This window comes from Erythrolamprus reginae, chromosome 2 (genome assembly GCF_031021105.1).
Source record: "Erythrolamprus reginae isolate rEryReg1 chromosome 2, rEryReg1.hap1, whole genome shotgun sequence".
NCBI lineage: Eukaryota > Metazoa > Chordata > Lepidosauria > Squamata > Dipsadidae > Erythrolamprus > Erythrolamprus reginae.
The window spans coordinates 312,036,309-312,048,002 of record NC_091951.1 but is presented as its reverse complement, the minus strand read 5'-3'; the positions used below and the strand labels follow the sequence as shown (position 1 = coordinate 312,048,002).

The window sequence follows — 11,694 nt, the reverse complement described above, 5'->3', positions numbered from 1 at the left end:
AAATAAATTGCATTTAATTTTAATTTAATCTAATGTCGTTTTACTTTTTCTATTTTACTGATCTCACTTTGAAGTACCCAGGGTTGTTATTTATAAAATAGACAGCCATGTTAGTCTTTAAAATAAAAATAAACTGCATAGATAGATATACAAGTATGGAATCTGAGGGACCTTCTACTGCACTGTCAACATGCAAAATTCATGTGATGCTTGCACAAAACAATTAATTGGCCAACTGTTTTTCTTCTTTTGTTCTTAGAGACATCCCTTGCAAGGTTTTTCAGAAACGGTTTGCCGTTGCCTCCTTTGCTAGGGCTAAGAGAAAATTACTGGGGCCAAAGTCAACCAGCTGGCTTTGTGCCTAGGCTCATGGTCTCCCAGTTCATAGCCTAATGCAGTGTTTCCCAACCTTGGCAACTTGAAGATATCTGGACTTCAACTCCCAGAATTCCCCAGCCAGCGAATGCTGGCTGGGGAATTCTGGGAGTTGAAGTCCAGATATCTTCAAGTTGCCAAGGTTGGGAAACACTGGCCTAATGCCTTAATTGCTACAACAAGCTGGCTGTCACCAACTGTTTGCTAGCCTTTGTTAAATGTATTTATATTGATTGAGCTTTTAAGCCTTAAGCAACTTAGGATCTGACTCTCTGAATTTCTACTTCATATGCTGCAAAACTGTCTTATTGTTAAGACCTGCCTAAGAGATTCTTTTGAAGATGCTCTACTATCAGAAGTTTCCTTTAATCCTGTTACTTCCAGGTTTGCCAGTTGCATTTTCCCATGGCTCCAATATTTAGAAAATCTGCCAAGACACATCATTTTCTTCAAATGATTGTTATGTGATTTTTTTTATTTACTGTTTGTTTCGATTTATGTTTTAAACCTCTAGTTTTGTTTATCTCAGATGCGCACTAGATCAGACAAGCTTGGTATAAATCAAATACATAATAAATTAATTAGTCCCAGCTGCACTGGAAAGGGAATTCAAGAGATATTTTCCTTTTGCCTCACTGTGTTCTGAACCTTGGCAGGGAATGCCAAAGAAATTTCTATACCAACCCTCGGTAATAAGACTAGCAGCAACAAGCAGATCGCGTGTGAAGTCAACTGACACTAAAGTGCAGCTAAAGCAGGCAGGATGTCAGAATGTGGGCAGAACAGGCAGGGAGAAAACAATCCCAAGTCTCAAAGGTGCCAGCTGATGTACCATTTTCAGCCATTGAAAACGCAGTCTTGGACTTTGAATTAGAAATCTTAACAGTAGTGCAATTTATCTTGGTAGAATGAAATAGAAATAGAAGCAGTGGAAGTGATGTGCCGGTGCCTGAGGCTCTTAGGGTCTGGATGGGTGTCAACAGACTCAGACTCAACCCGGATAAGACGGAGTGGCTGTGGGTTTTGCCTCCCAGGGACAATTCCATCTGTTAGTCCATAACCCTGGGTGGGTGGGGAATTATTGACCCCCTCAAAGAGGGTCCGCAACTTGGGCATCCTCCTCGATCCACAGCTCACATTAGAGAACCATCTTTCAGCTGTGGCGAGGGGGACATTTGCCCAGGTTCGCCTGGTGCACCAGTTGCGGCCCTATCTGGACCGGGACTCACTGCTCACAATCACTCATGCCCTCATCACCTCGAGGTTCGACTACTCTAATGCTCTCTACATGGGGCTACCTTTGAAAAGTGTTCGGAAACTTCAGATTGTGCAGAATGCAGCTGCGAGAGCAATCATGTGCTTCCCTAGGTATGCCCATGTTACACCGACACTCCACAGTCTGCATTGGTTGCTGATCAGTTTCTGGTCACAATTCAAAGTGTTGGTTATGACCTATAAAGCCCTTCATGGCATCAGACCAGAATATCTCCGGGATGGCCTTCTGCTGCATGAATCCCAGCGACCGGTTAGGTCCCACAGAGTTGGCCTTCTCCGGGTCCCGTCAACTAAACAATGTCGGCTGGTGGGACCCAAGGGAAGAGCCTTCTCTGTGGTGGCCCCGACCCTCTGGAACCAGCTCCCCCCGGAGATTAGAATTGCCTCCACCCACCTTGCCTTTCCTAAACTTCTTAAAACCCACCTCTGCCGTCAGGCATGGGGGAATTGAGACATCCCCCCTCGAGTCTATACAGTTTATGCATGGTATGTTTATGTGTATGTTTGCTTTTAATAATGGGGTTTTTAATGTTTTTAAATTATTAGATTTGTCGTACATTGTTTTATTGTTGCTGTGAGCCGCCCCGAGTCTACGGAGAGGGACGGCATACAAATCTAACAAATAAAATAAATAAATAAATAAATATTTTCAAAAAGAAGAATGAGGGGGAAATATCCACCCTGTTTTATTTATTTATTTATTTATTTATTAGATTTGTATGCCGCCCCTCTCCGTAGACGTATTTTATTAACGACTACGTAGTTTTATTATTTTCAATGGAATACCTTCACTTGTCTGCTTCAACAAGTTTTAAATCATCTTAAAGATAAACATAATAAACAAATGTTCCCCTTAAATCAATTTTTCTTTGCATGCTTATATGATATTCTCCATTATTTTAATTCTTATTCTCTAATGTGTGCTACTCATCCTGCTACAAATAACAATGTTAATATCTAGAAATCTTGTGTTTATCCCTATTCATGTGACATAATTATTCTGTCACTCCTGCGATAAAAAAAGTTCCTGTAATCCCTGCTTTGCCTCATCCAAGCTGATGGCACCCCAGTAAAGGATCTCTTAAGGGTTTTAAGAGAGCAACTGTTATTTTCTTGTGAAGAATTAATATTACTCTCTAGTAAAGAAGGAACAACTTTTCAAAGAAGGACTTTGGCAGGTGCAATGTTTCTTAACCTTGGTAACTTTAAGATGTGTGGGCTTAAATTCCCAGAATTCCTCAGCCATATTCCGGGATTTGGGGATTTGAAGTCTGCACATTTAAGGTTGCCAACCCTAAGAAGCCCTTTTGTTTTTTATTCTGCCCTGAATACCTTGATTATTTTAAAAAGAATGGACTTCTCTCAGACGCTCAGATGCTGTTATTTTTTTATTTTTTTATTTATTCTTTGTCCAATATACAATACATATGAGAGAGAATATACATTAGGAATATATATATAAAGATAGGAAGTAAAAAGAAGGGAAGTGGATAGGAAGAGAATATATAGAGAGGAGAGAATATATAAGATAAAAGAGGTAAGAAAAGAGAATTGGACAGGGGACGATAGGCACATCAGTGCACTTATTTACGCCCCTTACTGGCCTCTGAGGAATCGGGAGAGGTCAATCGTGGAGAGTTTAATGGAGAAGTGTAGGGGATTGGGGGTTGACACTATTGAGTCCGGTAATGAGTTCCACGCTTCGACAACTCGATTGTTAAAGTCGTATTTTTTGCAGTCAAGTTTGGAGCGATTGATATTAAGTTTGAATCTGTTGTGTGCTCTTGTGTTGTTGCTGTTGAAGCTGAAGTAGTCGTTGACCGGAAGGACGTTGCAGCGTATGATCTTGTGGGCAATACTTAGATCGTGTTTTAGACGCCGTAGTTCTAGGCTTTCAAGGCCCAGGATAGTTAGTCTATTTTCGTAGGGTATTCTGTTTCGAGTGGAGGAGTGGAGGGCTCTTCTGGTGAAGTATCTTTGGACGTTTTCGAGAGTGTTGATGTCTGAGATGCGGTGTGGGTTCCAGGCAGATGAGCTGTATTCGAGAATGGGTCTGGCATAGGTTTTGTAGGCTCTTGTGAGTAGTGTGAGATTGCCGGAGCAAAAGCTGCATAGGATCAGGTTAACAACTCTGGAGGCTTTTTTGGCGATATTGTTGCAGTGGGCTTTAGCACTTAGGTCATTTGAAATGAGTATTCCGAGGTCTTTTACTGAGTGTTGGTTGGTAGTGAGGATTTGTTTATTCAGTTCATATATGTGGTTTGGATTCTTTTTGCCGATGTGGAGGGTAGAGCATTTGTTGGTTGATATTTGAAGTTGCCAGGTGTTGGACCTTGCAATAGGGCCCTCACTTCTGATAAATCTGTATTTCATTGGGATTTTCTCCATTTCTGTACCCGTTCTTTCCTGGATTTTTCAACAAGCAAGTCCATTAGAGAAAATTTAGATGGAGATGATGTATCTCCCATCATTTCTATTTCATGATGTTTTAGACTTGAGGGACAGATTCATCTTTTTCCAATCAAAAAGTTCCTCCATGCTTTCCCATTACCAGTTCCCATAGCAGCATAAGTCTCATGTTGCCTTTGTTTCAAAATGTTCTAGTATGGCAGCGGTTCACTACTAATAGGATTATAGCTGTTACTTTTAACATAACTTTGGAAATTTGGGATTGTGTGGAGAGAGGAATTCAGCTTTGGGAATCTTGAATTACCCTTATTTTTGATGCCACCATGAAAGTCCCAAGGTGATAAATAACAAAAGGGAATGGACCAGCATCTGTGAAGATGCTTTTGAAGTTTTCTGTGACCAGAACACTAATGAATTGTGCATATCTCTCAACCAGGCACAACAATGATAAAACATTCCTCATCTGGATCAATGAAGAGGATCACATTAGAGTGATCTCCATGGAAAAAGGCGGCAACATGAAGCGGGTTTTTGAAAGATTTTGCCGTGGATTAATAGAGGTGAATGTTTTTCTTTGACTGTTAACCATGTATTTTTCAATTTTAATATTGTTCTGTCTGGGTGCCCCCAGACCTCAACACCAACTGGAAAAAACAGCCAGACACGCTGGTAAAAGCAAAAGTACTTTATAGCTTGAAAAATAAACACAGAGAAAAACCTGTTCTTCCCCACAGGCAGGTTATGAGACTTTACAGCAGAGTCCTGATGTCCAGACAATACAGCAGCCTTCTTGCTGGCACACCCACCACTGTAGAGAATAAGACCCCCCACCTTTCCCCCCCAAGGTTTCAGTATTCAAAGTCACAAACCAGAATTCCAAGACGCCAAAGAGCACAGCCAGGTCCCAGGACTCCCAAAGATAATACTCCACAAGCCAGGAAGGGTGGGTCTGCCTTTTAGCCTTTCCAGAGAGCACCACACCCAAACCCAGCTGTTGCCTCTTTAGTGCTGAAAGTACCTAGCTAATTGGTCCCTTCTTTGTGTTGCTCTTCTCTGTCGCAGATCGATTATTGCTTGTGCATTTTCCTCTAAGGAATCCAGGCTGCTTGCTGGGGAGAGCTCCCTCTCGGGGGTCTCTGGCTGTTCCCCCTCTTCCTCAGCCTGAGATTCCTCCTCCTCGTCTGCCTGCACCTCCTGTTCCTCATCCTCCCCCTCTGAGCAGGAAACCGACAGAAGATCAGCCGTTCCCTGAGGGGCCTCGGACGGAATCACAACAAATATAAGATTCTTTTTTGTTTTTATGTCATTGCTGCTAAGCTGATCTCAGCTGTGATAAAGTTTTAAACAGCCGAGAAATCAAGAATATCAATTTTAGCACCCTTATCTCTAAATGGAAGCCCTGACTAAAATCAGTAGTGCTGTCCTAGAAACTGAAACATATAGTGTGAAATCTAATCTAGGGTTCTATCTGGCCTCTGAAGCTTTAGCTCTATTCCTGTGTTTGCTTTATGGATTTATCTGATAGATAAAATGTCCTTATTCTATTTGCAGCAGACTGTTGAAGCTTGTGAATTTGACAAACAACAGCCTGGATACAGACAACTAGTACTGTGCACAGATGGCGTGTTAATATGCTATGGTGATTCATTGGATTTTATTTCCTTTCCAGGTTGAGAGGTTAATTAAAGAACAAGGATGGGAATTTATGTGGAATGAACACTTAGGGTTTATCCTCACCTGTCCATCTAACCTAGGAACTGGATTACGTGCAGGAGTTCATGTTAAACTTCCAAAACTTAGTAAAGTAAGTAAGCAATTTATGTGACTCCTAAACCTAAAATAATCTTTTGCGATGCCTGTGAAATCAATCCAGAAAAGAAAAAAGGTGGTGATGGACCTCCTTCTTCTGAAATGATTTAATAATTAGATGAACAAGTGTTTACAAACATGCATATTATTTTTTTTAAAGGCTCAGTATTTTTGTTTTCAAGTAATTGTCTCTTGTATTGTAGGATCCAAGATTTTCAAAGATCCTGGAAAACCTGAGGCTTCAGAAGCGAGGCACAGGTGGAGTTGACACAGCAGCTGTAGCAGATGTGTATGATATTTCCAACCTAGATCGCATGGGCCGATCCGAGGTAAGTTTCTGCCTAGTTTTCTTTTTAAAAAAAATAAGGGCCAATGCCTTAGAGAACAATTATTTTCCCAAGTGTCTTAATATCTAAGGAGATTCTCAGTCATCCAGGTCACGATTGTCCCAAAGGTGATTTTCCAAGAGGCAACTGGACTTTCTGGTTTTTCTTTGAAGATGTTTTACTTCTCATTCAAGAAGCTTTTTCAGCTCTCACTGCATGGTGGGAAATTTTGGACAGAGAGGACCTCTGGTTTTAAAGAGGAGTCAAAGAGGCCATTTATGTCCAGATTGAACAGAAGGGGTGGGATAGGACATCATCTATCTCCAGTCTACAACACAGTCCTTTGAACAGTTCCAAGAAGGTTCTACACCCATTTGCACCACTCAGATGGCCCTGATGAAACACATACACCTCCAGGTGGCCTTAATGATTTGCTAAAAAAATACAAATGACCAGCTGTCTGCAAGGAGTATAAATCCTTCCATTCTCCACCACCCAGTTAGAACTGAAGAAGCTTCTTGGATGAGAAGCAAAATGTCTTCAAAGAAAAACCAGAAAGTAAAAAAAGTATCTTTAGGACTAAGTGTCTGAAAGTATTTGCCATATCAACAATATATTCTCTTATTTGAGAAACAATCCTTATCCAACTCAGTGGTTTCTGAGCTGATGGTTACACTGGCCATGAGTGTGTGTGTGATGGAGCATGTGTCTTAGCTGTGCTTTCTATGATTCTCTAGCAGGTGTGTATCTTATTTTTGGTTTATTTTTAGCAACCTGCATACAGTTTTATTCATTTTACAATTGCGTGCCTTTCAGGGTTGTGTATATCAGGTGGCAATATAAAAAAATAAAATAAATAAATACCTTAACATATGTGTGGATAATATTAAGGAAAATAAAATCACAAAAGGCTGTAATTTTTGGTAGGATATTGGAAAAATGTGATTAACTAAATTTATTTTATTTATTATTTATTATTTAGATTTGTATGCCGCCCCTCTCCGCAGACTCGGGGCGGCTCACAACAAAGTTAAAACAATTTACAACAAATCTAAATTACTATTTAAAAATATTTAAAGACCCCATTTTCTAAACACACGTACATACAAACATACCATTCATAAATTGTATATGCCCGGGGGAGATGTCTCAGTTCCCCCATGCCTGACGACAAAGGTGGGTGTTAAGGAGCTTATGAAAGGCAAGGAGGGTAGGGGCAGTTCTAATCTCCGGAGGGAGTTGGTTCCAGAGGGCCGGGGCCGCCACAGAGAAGGCTCTTCCCCTGGGGCCCGCCAACCGACATTGTTTAGTTGACGGGACCCGGAGAAGGCCCATTCTGTGGGACCTAATCGGTCGCTGCGATTCGTGCGGCAGCAGGCGGTCTCGGAGATATTCTGGTCCAGTGCCATGAAGGGCTTTAAATCTATTCATCGCAAAAGGAAGTTCCAATTTCCACAATTCAATTATTCACTAGTAGTTCCTATCTTTCTATTATGTATCTCTAATACTTTTCTTTAATGATGACTTCTAAATTTCTTTTGTCTTAAGTCCTATGTGCCCTGATTGTCATTCTCCATAGAGCAATATTCCTACATGATTCCAACTGTTTTATTTATTTAAACTTTCTGATTGCTATTTCTCTTTTGCCCAAGTCTGTTTCTCTACCTTCCCACTCATTTGTTCCCAGCTGGGCTTGCCTCTCTTCTTTCAAATCTCTGTTTCAGATTATAGAAATAGCTAGAAGAACTTTTCCTTGTGCCAGTCTCAGGCAAAGAAGCAGCATGCCTCTTGTGTCCAAGTTTGCACTATTTCTGTTTCTTTGATTCCGTTTATTCCCCCAGGCAGACATCTTCCCCAATCTTCCCCTACCTGCTTGATTGGGAGCTGAAATTTGATTGGCAGATGGATCATCTGATACAGGAGAAGGACAAGAAGGAAGGAAAAAGCCATGGGACTTATAGTCTTCTTTGGTAGCCTATCCTTCCACAAAAATGATTTTAAAAATCAGAAGTAAAAACACACACACTAATGTCTCTTTCCACTTGGGTTTTATTTATATATATAAAAACAAAAAACACTGATGCAGAATCATGAAATCTCTAGAACCATAAAACCTACAAATTTGAAATTTGGCATGTATGTCCTTCTTGGCTTTATTTATTTATTTATTTATTTATTATTTAGATTTGTATGCCGCTCCTCTCCGCAGACTCGGGGCGGCTCACAACAAAGTGAAAACAATTTACAACAAATCTAAATTACTGTTTAAAAATATTTTTAAAAACCCATTATCTAAACAAACATACATACAGACATACCATTCATAAATTGTATATGCCCGGGGGAGATGTCTCAGTTCCCCCATGCCTGACGACAAAGGTGGGTCTTAAGGAGCTTACGAAAGGCAAGGAGAGTAGGGGCAGTTCTAATCTCCGGGGGGAGTTGGTTCCAGAGGCTGCCACAGAGAAGGCTCTTCCCCTGGGTCCCGCCAACCGACATTGTTTAGTTGACGGGACCCGGAGAAGGCCCACTCTGTGGGACCTAATCGGTCGCTGGGATTCGTGCGGCAGCAGGCGGTCTCGGAGATATTCTAGTCCAGTGCCATGAAGGGCTTTAAAGGTCATAACCAACACTTTGAATTGTGACCGGAAGTGCTTCTAAGTGCTTGCTAAGAAAGGATTTTTTTGAAACGAACATCAAAGCATTAGTATTTTGTATATTATTATTAACATACTCTGATGCTAATTAGTTAGATGTTCTTCTCAGTAGTGGATTCTAAATCCCATTGCTACTAGTTCGCTCCTGAGCACGCACACGTGTGACAATTCTGCACATGCCTCCCGGGTGGATGGACGGAGTCTCCCGCTGCTGCCACTATCGATTTGCCAAATCGGGCTGAACCAGGAGCACCCCGCTGGTTCTACTCCTCCTCCCAACCTGAAAATAACTCTGAAGAGAACGGGATAACATAGGAGAGGTGTTGAATATGTATTAAGTCTATGTAAATAGTTGAATCAGAACTGTTTAAATGTGATTGGTTTAGAAATTGACCGGGAAATTAAAGAAAGTGACAGTTGCGTTTAAGCGGGAAAGTGAGAGTATAAAAGAGGCAAGCTGAGACTGTTTCAGTCAGTCGCACCAAGAGCTGAAGTCACAAGTTCAATTGTATCTCTGCTACCGAGAAGAAAGCACTTTTAAAGAAGCTGACAGTCTCAGTATTTTTCAAGAGGCTTCTGTGTGGCAAGGCTGAGGGAGAGAAGGGGATAAGATAGGGGAGGCTTGGTGGGGCAAGTCTGAGGGAGAGAAGGAGAGATTAACTACTCATTAATTTTCAAACTGTAAGTGTTGATTTATCAAGGCCAATTACATAGTTTCCTAGCGGAGAATCAGTATTCAGCTAGTCATATATAAAAATATCTTGAATAAATATACTTTATACCCTTCCATTTATTTTACACATATGCCATTTTCTTCATATGCTACAGTCATAAAAAACATACCCAAAAATCTTCCTCAAAACAAAAGAAAGATCACAGATACATGAAGACCCTTATTCAGCTAATGAAATTTGGTCTCTATTTACCTATTAGAGACATGGAAAATAATGTATAATTAAACCATGGATAACGACAGCTACCTGTATAATTAAATATACATATGCACTATTCCTACATTTATTCCAAGCAGGACAACTGATTAGGGAAAACTAAGTGTAGAATTACAACCAGAATCGAATATTTCTGCCCTTAATTGTAAGCTTTTCTAATACTGTTAATTCTTCACCCTTTTGATTTCTCCTATTTTAAGGACCACTTCTCCAAATAAAGATGAATATTAGTGTTCAAGTGTCTTTTAAAAAAACTACACCACCCTTTATCCATGCCCTCAACTCAAATAAGAAAATTTGGGGCAGAGGTATCCCTTCATCCTCATTCACCAGACCTCAGTGACACACACCAGACCCTATCAATCCTCCAGTAGCAAATTATGAAGGAGGAAGGTCTTATTACTAATAAGTAATGCCAATTATGTATTGGAATTTAACAGAATCTATGAAAATTGGTTAGCACTCAGGACCTCAAGACAAGCGAAGCTGAAACATGGCTAGGATGCATATTTCCTTTCCTCTTTCCTTGTGAAGGTTCCTCCTCCCCATTGTATTCTCTTCAGATTACAGAAAAATTGCCATATTTATGCCACCTTTCCTGTAATTTTTTGGAACCCTCCTTCCCTCTCTTCCTTGATGCTTCCACACTGTTCATGTGGAGGTGGATTAGGGCCGAGGGCCAGTTGTAAAGGCCGACCATCTACAACCATTCCCCAACAAATAGTCAGGCCCCATTTATCAAGCCAAACCCAAGCCATGTACTACAGCCTCCATTATCTGCGATACAACTACAAAACAGATTTGTTCTTGATGGGGTCCAATTTGTAGCATGACCTTTTCATTTATATGTGTTGCTGGCTTACTACCAAGCACGGAACCATCCATTTGCTCAAACTGGATGGAACTGGCTAATTTCCTGAGTAGGATTCCTAATTGAGTGGCCATAGCAGAACTCATAAGGCACCTAGTGTATCCTAAATTGACCAAAGCCTTACAACCCTGCTCTATAGTTGTTGTCCTAATGTTTATTGAAATAAGTAAGCGTTTCATGGGTTTACTTACCATGGTATCATCTACTGCCTCTTCATCACTACTGCTGACAATGACATTGTCTAGGAAGAACTATAAAGTACGGTATATTTACTGAAGATATACTAATGTTGTGGTCAATAATTATCAGTAGAGCTACCTGATCGTTTTATAACTTCATAACTTAATATCAGAAACCTTTACTTTTATTTTAGGTGGAACTTGTCCAGTTAGTCATTGATGGCGTGAACTATATGGTTGAGTGTGAAAAGAAGTTGGAGAGAGGTCAAGACATCAAGATACCACCACCACTACCTCAGTTTGGCAAGAAATAAAACTACTTCCAGCAATTATCATCTGACTGGAAATAGGTCTTGGGTGTGTGTGACTATGTATTCTATATTCCTGTTTAATATTAAAGAGAAATATGGGAAACATTTTTCTTCAAATAGGTACCCATTAATCAGGTGTTGGACAGGGTTGCTGAGGAAAAGACAAGAACATAAGATATGGACATCTGCAGAATACAAAATGTTGTAAACATCATTGCTGAAACAGGTTGCGTTTGAAGATTAGTAGATTAATTTGTTTTAAAGCATACATAAAGCAATCACATTTCATTTCTTTTCCTTTCCTTTCTCCAAGTATTTCTTCCAATGTCCTCATTCCATTCCTTTTGTTTGCATTTTCATCTTTCTTTAATCCTTCTTCTTACCCAACTCCATTCCTTTTTCCTTTCTTTCTGTTTCTGGACATCAATATGTTTGAGAGGGTGTAGTGTGTGCATATGAATTTAAATGGTCGTTTTATATATAAGTGGGAGCCAAAAAATAAAAGTAAAGTATTAGTTATTACAAGCAATGC

General features: G+C 40.2%; 2 protein-coding genes across 4 annotated transcripts in view; both read left to right on the top strand.

Annotated features, from left to right (window-relative positions):
• FAM151B (family with sequence similarity 151 member B) overlaps window positions 1-11,694 on the top strand; it is a 786,337-nt gene that overhangs the window by 347,531 nt on the left and 427,112 nt on the right. The window lies entirely within an intron of this gene.
• The window catches only part of CKMT2 (creatine kinase, mitochondrial 2), a 39,766-nt gene that overhangs the window by 27,757 nt on the left and 315 nt on the right, over window positions 1-11,694 (top strand). For all 3 annotated transcript variants that reach the window (XM_070743095.1, XM_070743096.1, XM_070743097.1), the window contains 4 exons: window positions 4,496-4,619; window positions 5,729-5,863; window positions 6,072-6,197; window positions 11,046-11,208. In XM_070743095.1, coding sequence (XP_070599196.1) covers window positions 4,496-4,619; window positions 5,729-5,863; window positions 6,072-6,197; window positions 11,046-11,165 — 505 coding nt within the window. In that variant the 3' untranslated portion in view covers window positions 11,166-11,208. The remainder of the gene's footprint in view (window positions 1-4,495; window positions 4,620-5,728; window positions 5,864-6,071; window positions 6,198-11,045; window positions 11,209-11,694) is intronic.